This window comes from Aplidium turbinatum, chromosome 2, assembly GCF_918807975.1.
Source record: "Aplidium turbinatum chromosome 2, kaAplTurb1.1, whole genome shotgun sequence".
NCBI classification, from domain to species: domain Eukaryota; kingdom Metazoa; phylum Chordata; class Ascidiacea; order Aplousobranchia; family Polyclinidae; genus Aplidium; species Aplidium turbinatum.
In genome coordinates, this window is record NC_137473.1 from 16,597,898 (window position 1) to 16,618,459 (window position 20,562).

Sequence of the window (20,562 nt, forward strand, 5' to 3'; positions counted from 1 at the left end):
GAAATTTCCATGGGTGGAAATCTCTCGCGGCAAGGGTGGAAAGCGAAAAGAATGGTGGATATTTCCACCGTTTAGTATTCAATCCACCCTAAACTGTGGAAATACACACGCTGTTAACAACGAGGGTGGATAGGCTGAGTTGGAAATTATTGAGGGTGGTTATTTCTCGCGGCAAGGGTGGAATGAAGGAAAGGGTGGATTGTTCCACCATCTGAAATTTGTTCACATCACAAAATAGAGATAACTAACGTATAGCATCAGTAGCTTTGCGGTAATCATTCTTTTTTTTAATTTAAAGTAAATTTTAATGCAACGTTATATGATTTCTTGCGAATATGAATAATTTGGAATATTTTTTTTGCAAATTAAGCTTGATAGAGTTCCTATTTCTATTAGCGTTCAGCGTTCCTAGCAATAGAATTTGAACCACGAATCTATCGGAAAATATTCTAACTTATTTTTCATGTGTAGGGTACGATCATATTTTGTCGGTGGTTCAGGTTTTTGACGATGCTGACTGCACGTTTGGCTCACCATCGGAAACAACAAACACAGTGATGCAAAACAATAAAAGGATTGTGAATTTATGTAAATATCGAATGACTAACTTTGAACTTACAGAATCAAGACCAAAACAAATATTGATTGCCAAAGCCTATTGCTCACCATCCCTATGGAAAACCATGTTCTGCTGACACATAAAGTGTTCCGTGGCTCAAAGAAGGTTGAAAAACACTTGTGCAAGGAACACTTTTCACGCAACCTGGCGGATTGGGAGGTAGAAATACAACGAAAAAATACAGCAACACGGAATTTTTGCGATAAACAAACGGTCTGAATTATAGAGTGGACATTTCCACTTCAAGCAAAAGGAATAAGGTAAAAATAGGACCATCCTAAAGGGTGGAGCACCGGTGGCTCAGTGGTTATCGCCTTCGGCTCTGGTGCTGGTAGCCCTGGGTTTGATTCCAGGTCGGGTCATACCAAAGACTTCAAAAATGGTACCGATTGTGTTCTTTCTTGCATAAGGCAGTGATGATAAATCGGGTAATAATCTATAGTGACATATCATCCTCTTCCAATCTGCCTTAAGCCAGCATGGAAGCAGTACGGCTCATAAAATCACATGGAACCCTGTCAAGTAACCCATGTTGATGCGCAATCTGCTGCAAGCGGAGATAGAGAATGATTATTAAAGGGTGGAAATTTAGACAGCCTGAGAGTGGATGCTGCTGAGGTGGAAATTTCCACCTCAGATGAAGGGTGGAATTTTACAGCTTTTGTGATGGAAATATCCACCCTATAAGTGTATAGGGTGGGTGGAAGTTTCCACAGTTTAGGGTGGATTTTGTTGGGGGTGGAAATCTCCACCATTGGTCAAAGGTGGAAATATCCACCATTTTTGGTGGAACGATCCACCCTACAAACGCATAGGGTGGAAAACAGAGACCACCCCTAGGGGTGGAAATTTATACACCTTTCACTTAACAGTGTAGTAGATATAATAGAAGCATTAACATACAGTATAATTGAACCAAGTCGTTATGTTGATGCCTTCTTGATTTTTTCAAGGAATTTTTTGCTACTTGCTGTTTTGGTTTTAAATCACAGTCATAACATTTCAGGAAGATAATCAAATTTATTTGTCGACCGGATAATGGTGTTATTAAAATAACCAAACTTCTAGTTAGGCCTGCAGGTAGAACCGCAAGGCGTCGTTACCATTTTAGTTATTCCATGGATAGTTTCTACGTAAAGCCTAAGCGCAGGCTACCGGTAGGCCTACTTAAAATAGCAAGAGTCAACAATACAAGCCTAAATCAAACATAAAGCAGCCTAAGCCTTTGAATTTCTCCCAGAACTGTGTATCATTTCGTCACTGTAATCTGTAGATAACTTTGCTGATATCAGAGAAGCCTGCTAGGTTAAAGGCTATCGCCGATTTAAAATCAGTTGCTGGTAGCTTTAGCCTACTTAATAACCACGCCTTCATTTAAGGCTACCGTACTAGGCCTACATTGGCTACACAGCATCTGGTTTGGTTGATTAGAAATGACCAAACACACTGGGTAGCGTACCCCCAGGCCTCTGCTTTAAAATCTTAATAAACTTATGCAAGCTAAGCTATTTAGTGTAGGCTACCGCAAAGTCAACTAAGCCATCAGTTCACCAGTACCGGTAGGCTACGAAAAGTCAAACTGTTTGGCGAGACGTAGCCTAAATGATACGGCATTGAATGAAACAACACTACAACTCAATCTACTTTATCGAATGCTTTTAAATCCGCTTCACGCAACTCTAAGAGATGTAAGATGTAAAGTAGCCTGGGCTACTCTGCTGAAATTTTGCCGGTCACGTGGCAATTTCCTGTTACTTGATTGGATAGACGAATATGTTAGGTTTTAGAAAATTATTCTTGCACAGATTGGAATATGCTAGGTTTTACACACCAATTATCTCGTAAACCATACTACATTGGAGCACAATTTTTTTATCAGGAGATGCATGAAGTCTTTAAACGTAGAAAAATGCAAAAAAGTCAAAATTGACAAAATGGCGGATATTAGGTCTACCAAAATCACGGGAGACAGGCCTCGGAAAACTTATTGTTAACCTTTATCGAACTTTTACGATGTGTCAATTAGAGAGTTAAACAGTGCTTCTCAATTTTTTCGTCTCTGCCACCCCTTTGTAAATACGTTTGAACAGTTTAGCACCCCTAATCATCCTTAAAACGAGACATAACATTGCACAGTAGTAGTCTCGTTTTAGCGATGGTTAGGGGACTAAAATGTTCAGACGTATTTACATGGGTGGCAGCAGTGCCGGTCTTAGGGTATTGCGGGCCCTGTGCGGAATATGTTTTGCGGGCCCCAAGGACAATAATCCAATTCAGTAACGTATTTAGAAACGGGAGGGGAGTGTTGACGGCCGGCAGGCGAAGCCTGAGGGCGTGCTCGCCGAAGGCGACACCCAGCGGCGGGGGGTCTGGGGGGCCTCCCCCAGAAAAATTTGAAAAATTACTTTGAATTTGGTGCATTCTGAGAGCATGTTCAACAAAAATTTGGGTATGAATATTACTGTAAAATGGTGCTGTCCGGTGGCATAGCAAAAGGATAAGATCATGTTTTCTTGGGCATTTTTCAGAAATAAAGCTAAGTCTCCATGTTTTCTTGTTGCTAATTCCTGGCTGAGATATTTGAATGTTTGGTAACTAGCTCTTTTAATGTAGTTTCATTTAAAATTAGGCAAACTTTGTTTTAGAGACATAGGTTGATCGCTTTTTTGCCAGATTATTACAGTTTTATTATTGATTAATTTTGTCCTTGGTTGATGAAAAAACGATCTTATTCCGGTAAGCCACCAAGTTTTATGCTTTAAAGTTAACCCAAAGTTTAGAAAATGTAAACAGACGCCATACATCTCGATGAGTATCAGACAAAAAGCTTTAAGACAGTGAACTGACTTCATTTCTGATATATTCAAGTTTTGTATAACGAGCCACTGTAATCAGCTATATATAAAATATCAGTGCAATTTTTCACAGCTGTGGATATTGCAGTGTTTCCATGGACTGTACGAGTTAGCTGCAGACTACTACGGATACTAAACAGCTGTAGAGCATTATAGATCCTATACCATACTAATTTAGTGTTGATTAGAAAGCACAAAAGACTGAACGCATAGTTTTCAATATCGTGACATCACACGCGTTCCAAGGGGGGGGTGTAACTCCCAAACTCTCACTTGGCTACGCTACTGATCCAATTTGATTTAAGAAAATCGGTTTACTTTTACTTGGTTGCATAAATATGCATACAAAGCATGAATAGAAATACATCAAAAACACAATGCTCAACTTTCATGAAATGTGTGCATATTGTTTTATGGGAATATTTAAGCATGAAATATAACAATGCAAAAGAAACAAACCCAACCAAATGTACCTGTGCAGCAACCAGCAAGGACTCCTTATTATGCTTAAATTGGTCGGAATCCATCTGAACTCAGAAGTAGGTACCTAGATTGAAGTTGTTTGAAATGCTTGCAAAATGTCCAGCAGGTTCACTTCAGAAAAAGTTTTTACTAAAACTGCTGGCTGCCAAACTCAAAGTAACCCTACAACTGAAGATGGGCAATATTCTCTGTCAGAGTCAGTTTCTATACAGTGGCAAAACAGCATTGAATTAAATAGTTTGCCTCATTCCTGCAAATGCAAGTTAAAACATAATCAAGCAGGCTAGAAATGGATTCGTACATGAAACTAAGCCACAACAGGCAAGACAACAAGGGAAAATTTTGAAGACGAGTGAAGGTGTTATTATTGAAGACATCATGCATCAAGTACGTAAACCATGCATCTTAATACTTTGCGGTGAAATACCTCATGTTATACAAACACATTGAAAAATAAATACAGCTACTCAATCCAAGAAAAAAAGCACATTGAGATGTATATCTCAATAAGTTAAATATGAAGTATCATATATAACATAATAAAAAAATGAAAACCACTGCACTTGCTATTTGCATGCCACATCTAGTAGCTCAGAGTAAAGACATGTTGTAAAACAATTTTAAGGTTATGGTATAGCGCACACTAAGCATGCCATGTAGTTCATTAGGGCTATATAGTGAATGATGTAAAATACATGCAAAAATGCTATGGCCAGGGCCGTTTGAGAAAATATTTATCTGGGATTTCTTATCATCAACACCAAATTTAACTGAATAGACATTTTGTACGCACACTAGCTCTTCGAGCAAAGACTTGGCGTTTAGGTCATTTGGGTAAAAATTAGCCAGCACATCACATTTAGAGAAAATCGAGCATTTCTGCTATTGATCTAACATCATTGCAAGCAGCTGGAGTTTGAAAAAGGCAAAGCTGACCTCAGAATTTAGTGGAATTAATCTGTTACCACCAGTAGTGACATCATTTAAGATGTTGTCAAAGAAGTAGATTCACTGGTGTCATTACTGCATTTACTGCAACTAGTATATTTTAAAAACTTAGAAATTGAAGAATGCTTTGTATAATTGCTCAACAACTCTTTTTTTAAATCCTTCTTTTCTTTGCTCCACTTTTACAATGATTAGGTATAGCTAATGGATAAATCACTAATGGTACTCTATTATTGAGTTAAACAACCTTTGCTGGTACAAAAATTACATTGGTGTATCATCAATCTTCTTCTTCTTGCTTATGAGGCAGCAATTCAGGTAACATCTCCCAATTGTTGCAACCAGAGCAGTGTCTTCATATATCATCAATCAATCACAGTCCTGATTATACTACTATTCAGTGAAAAAAAATCCAAGCAATGAATAAGTGTACAATGTAGCCTACTGCACAAACTGTACATATCTAAATACAATAACAAGTAGCCTATATTAAGATTTAAAAATTGTTTAGGTTGGGTACTACAGAGTAATCAACTTGAAACAATTTGAAAAGATCCGGGCCCCTTAAATGTTATTTTTCAACCCATGGAATAACAATGGCAGTTTAGTACCGTACTGTACTGGAAGTAACATGTATCTAAACACAGTTGCCACAAGGTTGAAAATTTTGGTTTCTGTTGTCACTGAGCAATGTTAAACATTTGGTAGCCTACATGGCGTTTTGAAAAACCTGGGTCCCTCAATATTAGATTTTAAAAATTACATGCATAGGGCATAATAATGATAGTTTAATACTGGAAGTAACATGCATTTAAATTTTCACAAGAGTGAAGTTTCCTGAATTCATAGAATATTAAGTGATTTGATACATGGCGTTTTAAAAATCCGGGCCCTTTAAATGATTAGTTTTAAAACTACATATCATATATATGGCATAATAACAATGGTTTTGTATAGAAACTAACATGTATTCTATTTAAATGCAATTGTCACAAAACGAAATTCTGTTGTCACACTGCCATGTTAACTATTTGGCACATGGTGAAATGTCGTGGGGGGCCTAAAAGCATGTAAAGGTGGCCCGACGCGACAATTTCAGCACTTGCCTCACCCTAAAGCCGCAACTGACTTCAAGGATACCGGTACTTGCTTGGGAATCGAATTGAATTTTTTCCATTGGACATGACAAAAATTACTGCATTTTCTGAGTAAATTGCTGGCCCCCTAATTTGCGGGCCCTGTGCGATCGCACGGTTCGCACACCCCAAAGACCGGCACTGGGTGGCAGTCTGGCAGAGTCGAAAAAATTGAGAAGCGCGGTTTCACTCTCTGAACGAAGTTGATTGATGATAAGCATTCCCATTTTTGTTATAGTTTTGTGTATTCGTCGCTTCACAGCACCCCCTTAAAGTTGGCTTTAGCATCCCGGTAGAGACGCGTTGTCTTAGAATCAGATCTATCAACAGTTACATTTTCTTAGACAAACTTACGTTTTTCTCTTCACCTACGTGATGCAATACAAATACGATCACATCGTAATGGTTGCAAACTGTTTTGCTGCAATTACAAGAATTTATAATAGATATTCTTAGCGAAAATAGGCTTTATTAATTGACTTTAGCAACAATTTACATGCAGCAGGCTTCACCATACGATGTATTTTTATTTTTTATCAGCGGCAGAAGCAGACTACTAATTTAAACCATGCATTCCAAAAGTATCTGAAGTATTTCCTTCCATTTTTTGCTTTTCAACAAACTTCTTTATTTCGCTTTTATTGATACATCTAAAAAATTAAAACAGAAAAGTTGTAGCCTGTTTATGGTATTTTGTTACACACAATATCTGTTTGCTGTTATGAAGCCACCAGACGATGGATGGCCGAAGCGAGTCCCAATGTAATAGTAGGTTCATGGTTTACAAATATGTAACAGCAAGTCTAGTGTAGTGGTACAACAAAGATTGCACGAAAAAAGCGGTTTTTACAATTTAGAAAGCTTGGCTTTTTACTTATGATGAGTTTCTTAAAAGTCTAATTTGTAATGTCTAATCTCCACTTAAGTCAACATGCGTAACATCCAGCGCATTCTTTTCTGTGTATTACTTCTACCTTTGTGATTGCCAAAGAATTATTTCAAAACACAGGCTATAAAATAAACGAAAAAAAATTGAGTGTTACAAAAGGTTTAATTTGAATTTTATGTAGGCCTGTTTGGACGATGGACATCGAACTTAACGACACAAAAAAAATCACAAAACACACACTAACATGTCTACATGGGTGTCCGACGTTTTTTTCGTAAACCGTTGTTCGTAAAACAATTGTTCGTAAACAATTGTTCGTAAAATTAATTCTTCGTAACACAATTCTTCGTAAATCATTTCTTCGTGCATGCAATTGACCGTAATACTAATTGTTTGTAAAACAGTTACAATTCTTTACGAACAAGTAATTAGGGTAGCGTATATGCTAGAGATGTGCTAGATGTGACGTGCTGTAGACGAGCAGACAGAGTGTACAGTATAGTCCTTGATCCAAAAAGGCAGCGAAAAGGGAAAGCCAAAACTTTTGTATGGTGGCCAGCTTTGTTACAAAGATTATAGTGCACTTAACGCACAAGGGCAAAAAACTACTTAAAATTGGAAATTTGAGCACTTTCAAAGGAAATGTCCTGCACGAGTAACAACAGGGGCGCCGAAACAATTTTTGACTGGGTGGGGGCAGGATTCTAAAAAAAGGCACCTTTGTTGCTGAAAAGCCAATTTTTTTTTAAACTTATAAGATAAGATATAGCGATAACCTTCAAGGCCCCACACTATACCATTGGAAATCACCATCGGCACATGGAATGTACGAGGCCTTAATGCTGAAACCAAAAAGCAAACTCTGGGCAAAGACGGCCCCTGAAAGCCCTTGAATTTGCAATAATTGGCAGCAAAAAGTACCAAGGCCGAGATCTGACATCAGAAAAGCTGGCCTGGGATCCCTGCTCAGCACACCACATCTCCATCGATTGCAAAACATCGCAAAGGACAAAACAGAATGGAGATTCTATCAACCTTGTTGAAAGACTGATCGAAGCCAGCGGATGCCAAACGATTTGGCTACACTGGCGGCGGAGACAGTTACAATAATATTAATAATATAGCGATAATGCTCATCTATCAGCTCACTATCGAGTAATGATACAAGTGTCCGGTATACAAAGAAGGACATCATGCTATGTTATAATGATGTAACCTACTGTGTTGCAGAATTTGTGCTGTGAATATGATTTTGAGCTTTTGATTGAAAGCTTTTGATTAACGATTTCAAAAATATTTTCATTGTCGAATATCTCGAAAACTAGAGCCAATTCGATAAAACTAAGTGCATTTTCGGAATCAGGGACCTTGAAATACGTTAAAATGACTCTCACCTTTATTTGTGTCAAAATTTTTTTGTTGGCCTATGTTGTAATAAAGCTAAAAGCGAATAGCAGAAATTGTTATATTGCACAATGTGCAGTAGCTTACATGACTTTAAAAGGGCACCATTTCCCCCTGACCCTCCATGATTCCCCCCTACTCCCCACTTCCGGCGCCCCTGAGTAACAACTGAAAAATTGTTCACAAACAATTGACCTATCACCTGTTTACGAACAATTGATGTATACGAAGAAATGATTTACGAAGAATTGTTTTACGAAGAATTAATTTTACGAACAACTGTTTACGAACAATTCACCTATAACCGTCTACATGCACATTGCACACTTAGCTTGAAATGTCTAACGACATTTAAAATAGCATTTGCTGCAGAATCGATTGTCTTGCACAAATTCGTTCAGAAAAAATGTTGTGTTTATTTTTGGTATTACCTGTTTGCTGTTGCTGTAACATCTTTTTAGTCAATTACTTTCTTTCGAGAAGTTGTTCAATTTCATTCATCACATCATCAACCTCATCAGGGTTCATTATCAAAGCTAAACCATTCCTGGCATTTTCCATTCGTTCTTGATGCTGCTCTGGGCTCTAAAAGCGTGAAATAGTTGATGTAATTGCTCACTTGAAAGGAGACTGATTCCCATGCCGTCGCAGCCTGCGTTTGATTGTTACATCGTTTTGTTTTCGCAGTTGCAATAGTTTAGTTAATAGTAGGTTACTACATTAATTTGACTGATCCTATAATTGCACCATTGGTTGGGTGAACTGTATAGATAGATAGAGCAAATGCTTGTTACTCGAAAGGACTTCGGTTCGCTGCTCATTAAGCTACAAGCACCCTTCGGTGTTGGTTCGGAATATAATGGCATGCTTGAAGGTAGACACAAAGACCATATTTAATTAAAGTCTATCCTTTTAACGCAAATCCCAAGACAAAAAAAACGACAAAAATTACTGTATCTTTTCAACGGCACAGAACAATGAGTTTAGTTAACAATAACAAGGTTTATTTATTTCAATCCACTTAAGTTTTACCTGTTCTCCTGACTCATTTGCATTTCGAAAGTCATCTATAACCTTGTCTATAACATCCCTTACAAACTGGAAACTGTGTGTTGTAATTGCGTCATTCACTTGAGTTTTCAATGCATTCAATCTAGAAAAGATATTTTTCAATTCAATTTGAGAAAATTGTTTAAACTGTTGTAGGCAACATGAAAAAAAATACAACATAAAATAAATAATCATTAAACATGTCTACTGTGGCTGTTCCATTTATAATGATATTTGCTGCTGCATTATTCCACAAAAAAAGAATTGAGTCAGCGGGGAAAAAAAACTTTTTATGTTATAAAAAACCATGGACTTCTAAATAGTAGCATCTATTTAGAAGTCCATGTAAAAAACGCTTATGGGTTAAACCAGTTGAGAGTTTTATTTTTATACAGTGTATAAAATTCGGACTGCTTTGATAGTTTAAAAAGTTCTTTTTAGAATTGAAACGCAACTTCTACCCGTGAAACTACATTCGCTAAATTATGTTCCGTCTGTTAACAATAAATTTTCCCCACAGTAGGCTACTATGTACTCTATCTGTCGGCTGGTTGTCGTAGGATGATAGGTTTTCATGTGATGTAAGTTCCTATTGTGTGCTTTAAGTTGTTTATGTAGTTAAAGCGTCGGCTGAGTAGCCGAATGGTGAGAATGTCTGCGCGACGTTTGATAGGACGTGGGTTCGACACCGCTTCGGAGCAGGAGGCTGCGTCTCGGCTAAGATACTTAACGGCTAAGATAGTTAATAGTTAAGAACAGCTGAGTAGAAGATAAGACTGACTAATGTGTTCCTTTGTTGTTTCTTGTTTCTTGCTGTCTATTGTCTATTGCATTTGTGATTGCAGTGATTGTCAGCAATTGGCGCAAAATAAAACATAATTATTATTTTATGAGCCAATGTTGCACTAAAACTTGAATAAATTTACACATCAGAATTACGTCACCCTGGTCACCTATAGGTGTACCGCGTTTCATCACAACAAACAAATGTTCAATCAACTTACAAATCGATACGTCCACAGTTTGCATGAGCAAACAAGAGAACCAGGAGCATGATACCAATTGCGCCTTTGGAAATCATGCTGTCTGAAAGCAAAATAGTTCTATGAATAAAGATAACATTAATTTCAATAACAACTTTCAAAATTTAGATATAGCCAGGCTAGAGTTGTTTTTGAAAACAACTAGTGATAGCTCAGTTGGTTAGCGCGTGACTTCGTGAACCAAAACGGTTCAAGATTAAACGGCGTTGATTCTTTTCTCTGGGTGAGTCGGTGTGTGCTTCAGCAATGCATTCTAAAGACTGCTCTCTATTCAGCGGCACCTAACGGATGGAATAATTCCCAGGCGGCAGCACTTCAACAAACGGACACTTCACTCTGTCAATGTCGGTAACCCGCCCTGCGTCAAAAGCCTCTACAAGAATGGAAGACTAGCAGGAATAATCTATCAAGGCTTTGTCAGTCCGAGGATAAATTTAAAACCAGCAAAAAGGAACCTTTAATGACTTCTTTCAATAATCAATTTGGTGTTGGCCACGATCATGTTCCAAGACCTACAGTTAACCTATGTGGCTTAATCGTTCATAGTGAGCAGTGCTAACGTCAGAAGGCTGCATTTATTGATTTTCAACTCACTCAGATCATATTCTAAACTAAACATCTGCAACTAATTGACAAGACAGAAAGCAAGAAGCAGAATGAATAATGAATACAAGTATATTTCTATATCTTTGACACCATCGTCTGTCCCACCGGCATGCCATTGCCGATACAGGGATAAACTTACTGTATCTCCATTGCCGTACTGCCTCAGTCGTTAAGTATGTCTCAGTTAAAACTTTCCTCTCCCAACAGTGATAAAGAGCATACTGCAGAGAAAATCATCAACGACAACACAAGCTTCACAACCTTGTACTTACCTTGCGTTTGATCAGATAAATTTTTCGAAAAACAAGAAATCGATAGACAACCCAGAAGATGTGAACAAACTTCAAGCGCCCGCTACCTTTATAGCCGCAAATCTGAATGAGATGTAGGATTAGATTCAATAGAAAGTCAACTTTTAAACCTTCTAAAAGTGTTTCAAAGCTTCAAATGTCTAACTATACTAGTCTTGCATACAAAGAAACAATTGCGTAATTGCACCATGGCAGGTAGTCTAATCAATTCTAAACCTATAATAGTCGATACAAGCAGACATATCTGTGTTAATATTGATCATTCTTTGAAAGAAAAGACGAAAAAGATTTATCTAATTTGAATTTATTGGAGTTGTTTGACTACCGACTTAGCTAGGAAAAAAGCGGCTCATTCGCTATTGTTTACTGTTAAACCGTTAGATCAATAATTTATTCACCACTGCGTGCAATATCGAGATGACTTGACAGCGGTACATGCTTAGAAAGAACGAACGAGCGAGCCGGTATATTTTTCGCAAGCAATGCAGGCTATCTCATGCAGCTTTGCAACTGTTAAGAAGTTGTTGTTTTAAATGATTTTCACGCCGCACATTTTCACAGTTTATTTCGCAGATTAATTATTTTTATGCTTTCATTTGCTTGTGCTTTTCAAGACACTGAGGAAGCTCCTTTACGATGGCGAAAACTTTATCAATAAATTATAGTCTACAAGTTTCCAAACCTGCCTGATCTTACAGTATCTCTTTGTTGCACTTACAGTTGTTTGAATGCACAGCATAAAAGTTTATTGTGTATAGATGGTGGGGACATTTAAGGTGAATTGCACTCTCTTGTCAATGTCAACCACACTTAACACTATTCAACTCCGCTAGCGGTTGAATATCAAAATTAATACACAATTTATTTTGCGATTTGATCTTTTGCATCACAAAAGAACTATCCAATCCAGCAATTCCCACAAGCGAAAACTTAAAGCCAAATCGATTGGAAAAATGAAAAACTAACGCAATCCCAATCATTTTTCTTTCACTTAAAGATCCCTAAAATAGAAACAATTGCCCTCTCTCTGCAGTTAGTATGTCGTAATGCCTTATTAGGCGTATCTTTTCGAATTATAAAAAAGAGGTTTGGAGTTACGTAATTTTTCCTTTGTGCGGAGCTACATGCACTTGAGAGGTTGCTAATCATTTTGTTTTGGCTTGTTGAACCTAGGGACAGTGGAATATTCAGTGGCGTAACCAGATCAATTTTACAGGGGGGAAAGGAAGAGACAAGGCTTTTTTCAGGAGAGGCAACATTTTCAGTGACGTCATAAAGGAAGGCGATATAAATTTCTTTAAAATTGAGGTTAATGTTAAATTTTAATTGAAGATAAAAGCTTAACTTTGGAAAGCTTATTTGGACTGGTAATGCTCAGGTTAACTAGCAGAGAGTCTTAAAAGGAGCAAATGCGTAGCCACAAAGGAAGTCAGAGAGAGGTCCATCTGAATTTAAAAAAAAAAAACCTTAAAATTGCATATTTTGAGAGTATTTTCAGCCTAAGTCAATAGAAAACTGTGTCGAATAATGTCGTAAAAAGGGTGAAAAGTTTATTTAAGTTATACAAAACCAAAACAGGAATAAGAATAAATAGACTGGACTTACCTATAAAAGGGTTGGTTTAATAGTAGGTTTCTTTATGTCAATAACTACCTTTCGTACAAAAATACAACACAACAGAGTAGCCACTCGGTAGGTTTTTAAGTTTTCCTTACACAATATTTATTTCAGTACGGTAACTAAAACCTAGCTAAACATGTCGGCCAAATGAGATTGTGAATTGTAGATAGGACCTGGACAAAAAATAGCAATCGAAAGATGAAAAATCAATATGTGATTGACATTGTGATGTCTGACCAATTTTCGTCCAACAGAACAAAATATACTGTACCGTACAGTGTACAATTTACTTTGCTCATCGTTCGATGTCCAGAGGGAACGTACGGCAGTCAGACAATATTGCAGAGCAGAGGCAGAAAGACACCGAACGCCAGAATAGCAACGGAAAGAGCTTTCCAGTGATAAATTCGAAGTGTAAACAAGCTGTGAATATAGTTAGCCTATCTGCTAAAATTATTGGTGAGATAAATCTACATTAGTGTTATACCATAAACCCACAGCGGTAACGCTAGGAATAATATTTTAGAGAGGCAGAAATAACTGATGAAGGGGGAAATATTTCTATGTATGAAATAAAAAGTTTCTTTAAAAAGATAGCTAGTAAAGAGAGACAAACATTTTATGAAACGTCATTATTCCACATGTAAAGTCATTAAAACGTTGTTATAATTTAATAACATAATTTTTTGGCAGGCAAAATAAAATTGGGGGAGGTGGCGATTGTGACCCCAACTCCCCGTGTCTACGACCCTGATCCACAGAATTTCAACAGTGTACTTGCGACGTCATCGGTGTGTTTGAGTAATGTTAAGTTAATAAATTAATACAAAATAACAAAAAAATAAATAAAAGTTAAGAGGTTCTCTGGTCTTGATCACTGGTCGTGAATTTCCTATTGTATTTTAAAGTAGCCTTGATTGGCAGAGAGACGCAGATCTGTTGTTGGTTGTTGCTCAGGTGTAGATTTACAAATTTTGTTTTGCAAGATATCACAAGAAAAAAGATTGATACTGTACTTATTCTTTTAGCCGTCCTTAATGTTTTATCATCATGATATTGTTACAGTACTTTCATGTTCCAACGTCAGAAATTGGAATTATATTCTTTGGTTGCATTTTCTATTCATTCAGACGTTAAGTCTATTGCACATGAATAAGGCTATAAAGGTGTATCTTAAAGCTAGTACTAACTTTTTTACTCGTGTACGACTGCAGGCTGATATGATTATTTGTTTGTCTGCTGTAAACAATCAAAATTTTTGTCATTAAAAAAAAAACTCAATAAACAATCTTGGAAAAAGTAGAAGTCTGTCTCTCATTTACTGCTTCGCGTTCGATACTTAATTAAACTACGTCATTTATCTGATTAATCGTCTTCAAGTGAACCAGAATGAAAATACGGTGACATTAAGCGAGCGGAGGTTTTGCACAATAAGATACGGTACAGTTGACCATACAGTTTTGTTCTGTGTCCTATTACCACGTATTTGAAGGGTAAAGTTCAAGCAACACTTTGTATGTTTGGAGTGCTTGTTCGTTATGTGATTGCATGTAAACCTTTCCCAAACTCGTACTATCTTCTATTTTTTAAACAAACAATGTGCACGGTTTGGTTTGTTTAAGTGGAAGATTTACAAGATTGCTTAACTCGACGTTTCGCCTAGCTCGCCTTTTTTTTCCCCCTTTTTGTATGTCAGGTGTCTATTTAGGCGTGTTCTACTGTATTTTAGAACAATGTAGCATTAAATTTGAATTGCAGCTAACTTTTATTAATACAGGTAGTAATTTTTAAGTAATAAATAGGTTAATTTCACTAGATATGCATTTAAATGATTTAAAACATTACACATTTTCAAAAGGTGTTGAGTCTATAGGGCCCTAATTTGTATTTGATTTTGACTGAAAGTATTTTTTTATTCACTTGTCTTCATCTAAGATCTAAAAAAGATGCGAGTACAGCCCCAACCTCTCATGATAATCATCGGAGCGACCACAGCTGGAGCAATCCTGGTCGTTGTATTTGCGATTCTTTGCTACTGCAGATGTTCGAAAAACAACACTCTTAAAATAAACCATTTGACCAGCTTCTCGTCTTTGAGTGGACTTGATTCAAGAAAAAGATAATCGCCACAATATCAATATGTGCTTTCATCCAATCGACTGTTTTCAAACACTTGTAATCAACATAATATTGTGCTGTAGGTTATATGCGTGGTAGGCAACCACCTATAGTCGTGCTGTTATTATTTTTGTACTCGTCTGTAAAAACTATGTTTATGTATCAGCAATTGTCTTTGTGCACAAAGGTTAAATTATTAAAAAGCGTAGTCACTTTTTTTTTGTTACTAAAACGTCGAAAACAAAGTTCCAGCTACAATAGGTGACAGAACCTTGTTTAGTTGAAAAAGTTTATAAGGAACTGCTTGAGCGGTTGTATGACAACTGTTTTTCAGACTGATGAACATGAATACAGTTTTGGCAGAAGGAAATATGTCCTCCTTTTTGCTTTGAACTTTAGCTCTATGTATTGCTACATAGAGTATTTTGGTTATAGGTGAATTGTTCGTAAACAGTTGTTTGTAAAGCAATTGTTCGTAAACAATTGTTCGTAAAATCAATTCTTCGTAAAGCAATTCTTCGTAAAGCAATTCTTCGTATACATCAATTCTTCGTATAGGTGTATTGTTCGTAAACAGGTGATAGGTGAATGGGGTTGTGCGATCCACTCGGTGGCGCTACAACTGGGTCCTAGCAACACGCTCGCAGTGATTGCTTCAAGCTTTAGCACGCTTTGCGTAACGCGCGTACAGCTGATATGGGTGGGATGGGAGTGCAGTGTTGTGTTGATGTGAGGGTAAGAAGGTGCATATTACCAAGTTTGATACATTTTAGGCTTGATTTAACGTTGCTGTGGCTATAAAAGCAAATAAGTAAACAGGCTTTTCGAACACATTGCATGACAAGGTATCGACTTGTGGTGACAGGCAGAGAGGGAGACAGAGCAGTTTTTGTAGCTATAATCCTTTAATAATGTCCTTGAAGTCTATGATTGTGCTGTCTCTTCCTTGTAATAATAAATTGAGATGATTTAACTTCGTAAACATGTCAGTTAAATAAGCAAGATTTTCTTCAAAATTATCAGCATTTATCACATCAATCAATTTTTTTTGAATCATGCCATTTTGTTTTTGGATTTGTTTGGCAGTTTGCTTCTTTTGCATTTCACTATCAATTTTATTCTGCATAAATGCCTTTACTTCTCTTCTTAGCTGAAATAATCGATTCAAAGCATTGCTTTTGATTCAAAGCATTTGCCTTTTGATGACATTAAATAAAAACTCTTCTTTAATGTCATCTTTTATTTTGTAATGGACGTAATCTGTGCACAAGCATCTGTGCAATATCGGCACAAGCATCTGCACAAGCATCTGTGCACAAGCATCTGTGCAATAGGCTACAGCATCTGTGCACAAGATCGAACTCCAGTGGACTCATCCACTGCAATGCTGAACAAACCAGATTCTTTAATTTCCTTCACAACAGTCTCCTTAACATTTTCTGCCATTTCAAAAATTTGTCTCTGCACTTTTGTTGGGTAGAGAAACTTGCATACCCTGCCATCACCTTTTATATAGGCTACTAAGTACTTATAGGCTACTTGCATACCATGCCTTAACCATTTATATAGGCTACCAAGTAGCCTACTTGCATGTTTAACTGTATGATGATTGATGAATCAACCATGTTTGATGGGTGTGCGGAGCACACACTCTGAATATACGCCACTGCAATATCCAGGGTTGCCATCGACATGAACCCCAAAATAAGGACAACAGAAAAATTAAATTTTCATACAAAATAAAACAAACGTTTTTGAACAAATCTCAGAATTTATACGAGCCATTATATATCACATGCCATATTGTTTGCCAGAAACAATGTGTTCCAGCAACTCGTTGTTCGTAAAAAAATACTTTGTGCATCTCACGACAACTCAGGTCTAGGTTTACTTTTACTGTAGTAGGGATTTGGCTGTCATTCTACTAAGTTTATTCACTAATTGTTGAAAATAAGACAAAATAAGGACTCAAATCAAAAAGAAGGACATTTCCTAGCAATACGGACAGTAATATTTTCTAAGATAGAGTTCTTCAAAATAAGGACAAATCTTAGAAATAAGGACGGTATGGCAACCCTGGCAATATCCCTGGAATGGGTGATTTACCGATTAGGTCCGTGTTGTGCACCGTCTTCCTGGCGTTCAATTAAAAAAATGGTTTTTGATTTCGCCATTTACTCGACAAACCTCCTAAAAAACTCGAGTTGCTATGCGATCTGTTTCCGACGGCCCTCCCTACTGTACACTTAGTTACTTACAAGCACTTTTGCAACTTTATGAGAATTCTGTAACTTTATGAGATGTTTTTCTTATTTTTGTATCATTCTGCGTTCCAACCTTCTAAAAACAAACATGTTTTGATAACTACAATGCATATCCGAATCATGTTTTAAGTTATTCTTTCGCCCACGCATAACCAAGCGCTGTACAACGCATCGTTTATATGCTGGGCAAGGCTAGTTCTCGTCTAGAAGGACCCAGTTGTACCGCCGCTAGTGGTTTCGTGGTATCCTGTCGCACAACCCCATTGTTCGTGAACAATTTTTCGCAACAGCAAGGTTTGTCTTGCAATTTCCGATGAAGGTGCGTAATTACTTTCGATGGCGATTAGCAATTGATCTGAACAGAATTGGTTTGGAGGCTTAATTCTGCAAGGCGAATGACTTGTACCGAAAGCTATGAAACCGCAAATTTGCCGTCACTGGTACATCAACGCATGTTTCAAGCAATCTCTATTCCATTTAAAGTGTCTTACTAGAACCAAGCTCAGTAGGCAAATTTATCAGTTGGATCTCAGCTGGTACAGTCAGATCTATTGAAGTCAGCTACGAGGTCGTCCAAACTTATAACGTTGTACACGGAGTATCGTGATGGCTGGGCTACTTTACCTCGAGAACTGAGCGTATTGAGACTACACTTACAGCAGAGCTTAAAGAATTGCAAGAATTGGTAGGTAATTGGCAGTTTATTAGAGTTAGGTGGTTGAGGTAGGTGCATGCACGGCGGTATCAGACTAGCACGATGCAGTGGAATAGACAAGGCTAAAGTTTCCTGAACAGTGAACATCAGCTGTCAGTAAGAGCCAAGCACTCTAAGTTGTGCGCACCAAAAACTGTAGTTGACGTGTGAATTATTTGTCTGTTGTCAAAGCAAGATTGGTGAGCTCTTGGTAGGACGACTGGAGTTTTGATCAATATAAGTTTGCAAGATATTTTATTATAGATCTAAAATTTATATTCAGTGTATGTCGCAAGAAATTTCAATTGTTTCGAAAAATCTTCTTGGCTCTTTCTCATCACTTGTCATTTATATAATTTATTTGAGATAATTCTAAAATGTCTTTCCAAAAACTAACATTGTCTTGTCATGAGTATTAAGGACAAAAAATAGCAATTGTCAGTAGCCTGCTGCTACTATTCAAACATATAAACAATGAGGGCATGACATTGAATTTTATTACATCGCATTTGGATTATTACTGATCAATTATCTTCCTCCTCTGCGCAGATCAATGGTTTCAGAAACATAAGTGCAGCAGTAGGCGACGTTAAGTTAGGACGCAAAAAATGTTTACTTAAACATTTGTCTTCTAGCTGAAGTCATTTTGTATACAGTGAAATAATCAAGTTAGTTTGTAAGAACCAACGGTGCAAAGATTTACTAAATTAAATTCTTTATTTGAGAAAAGCCGTGTCCTGATAGCTCAGTAGAAACCCCTGACTCTGTGCACGAAGAAACCGCAGCACGAAGAAACCGCAGCACGAAGAAACCACAAGATCGAACAGCGCTGGTTTGACACCATAGGGATATACGTTTCGACAAAGCATTTTATTAATGACTGTTTTCTATTCAACGGCACCTGGTGAATGGAATTATTAACACTTCACAAAAAAAACACCAACAAGCGGAAACCTCACTCTGTCAATCTCAGAAACTCGACCTGCGTCAGTGATTGTAAGCCTTTACATTACAAATGTGCAAATAAGCCAAAATAAAGCTCAATAAGCTTTTTCAGATAGATAAAGACTCCCGCAATCAGTGAATCAATAATACAATAATAAATTAATGACTACAAAAGTATTTTTACTAACACGAACAAACCAACCACGGTATAACTTTGTCCACAAACATATTTATATTTTTTACGTAATACATACCTATTCCCAAAACGTGCCTTCAACCATCTCCAAACGGATTTCACGCACTCACAACTAACAGCACTTGAGCAAACTTTACTCATACCCTGCGGACAACTGACTCCACTCGCATTGGACACGAAAAAAGCAAGAAATATTAGAACAAAGATTGATTTCAACATGATTTTTCTGAAAAAAAAAAACATTTACAAATTTTCTAATTGATTTTTTTTTGTGCGATAAAAGTGAAAGAATATTATAATTTTGAAGCATTCCAAAACTATTGTGTACTATAGCTATGTAACAGCCAATAAAATGTATTTTTATAATTTCTGCTTTGCTGAGCTTAAGAGTTTTCAAAATCTAAAAAATATTATTACAGTGGATTATAGCATAACCTCTTCCTTATAGGAATACGTCATGAAACAATCTAAAAGGCCATATTTAGATTTTTAATACAGATAACTTGTTATTTCCAATAACAAAGGCTAATGACCTAATTATGGAATGCTTATCGCTTTTATGGCATATTTAATCGTTCAGTACAAAATAGTAGAAGATTACTAAGCACATTCATACTGTGGAAGTAAAGTGACAACTCTGCTGAAAGAATGAATTCACATTTCTGTCACTTTATGTAACATAGTTTTTCAATGCACTGACTTGGCATCAAGTAACTCAAACCTACACATTGTTTATTTGGCTTATAGTTGTCAAGAGAGAGATTCTAAAACGGATAATACAAAAATTGTTTTCGTAATTAAGGATACACACTTCAAGCTTTGAGTTGTGTCCGGATGCTGTTTCATTTAGCGTTACGACGGTGAAAGAACCCTTTTATACGCTCATTTCCTTTATGATAACATTTAAGTTAGGGGCTGCTTTGCTTCGGCGCATTTTAAAAATTCTTCCAGCTCCCTCAACTTTATTTGTTAAATCAGCTTTGTTCTAATTTCATCGCTTGACATTCTCAAACAAACAATCAAGTTTTACTTTTATCAAAGTTCGTGACATTTTTCTTCAGCAGGTATTTTGATCCCTAGGCTTGATTTCGTTTTTCCTTGCAGAATTGTTGATAAAATCGAATCGAAAAAATCAAAGGAAAGAAGCTCTTCATCAAAGGGATACTAAAGGAAAAACCTGACTTGGCGATTTTCCACGTTCTTTGTGTTTAACTTGCTACCATAAAACGATTTTCAATAAAATTTGCCCCACTGCGGTCTGACCACCATTGCGCGCGTGCTTTTGTCAGAGCTTTCAAAACTAGATTGGGCTTGAGCAGCGAAGCGTGCGACTGTACAGTCTGCGTCACTAGAGACTAGCAATCAGCTGATCTCGCACTAA

General features: G+C 37.0%; 1 protein-coding gene across 2 annotated transcripts; it reads right to left on the reverse strand.

The window, feature by feature from the left end:
• Positions 1-6,609: 6,609 nt before the first annotated feature.
• Positions 6,610-19,374, reverse strand: LOC145786882 (uncharacterized). Of its 2 annotated transcripts, XM_082598624.1 has the most exons (6): positions 19,240-19,374; positions 11,306-11,407; positions 10,389-10,470; positions 9,367-9,487; positions 8,766-8,919; positions 6,610-6,691 (listed from the first exon to the last, which is right to left on the reverse strand). In XM_082598624.1, exons 3-5 carry the CDS (start codon positions 10,463-10,465, stop codon positions 8,800-8,802), a joined length of 318 nt encoding a protein of 105 aa, XP_082454750.1. In that variant the 5' UTR covers positions 10,466-10,470; positions 11,306-11,407; positions 19,240-19,374; the 3' UTR covers positions 6,610-6,691; positions 8,766-8,799. The 2 variants fall into 2 exon arrangements, with proteins under 2 accessions (XP_082454750.1, XP_082454757.1); XM_082598631.1 differs by lacking the exon at positions 19,240-19,374 and having other exon boundaries at positions 11,306-11,527.
• Positions 19,375-20,562: the final 1,188 nt, after the last annotated feature.

Excerpts from the sequence above, each read along its gene's own strand:
- LOC145786882 (XM_082598624.1), bottom strand. The coding sequence starts at position 10,465 with ATGATTTCCAAAGGCGCAATTGGTATCATGCTCCTGGTTCTCTTGTTT. Across the intron at positions 9,488-10,388 it reads AACTGTGGACGTATCGATTT|ATTGAATGCATTGAAAACTC; the intron begins GTAAGTTGATTG and ends TATCTTTTCTAG. Across the intron at positions 8,920-9,366 it reads CAAATGAGTCAGGAGAACAG|AGCCCAGAGCAGCATCAAGA; the intron begins GTAAAACTTAAG and ends TCACGCTTTTAG.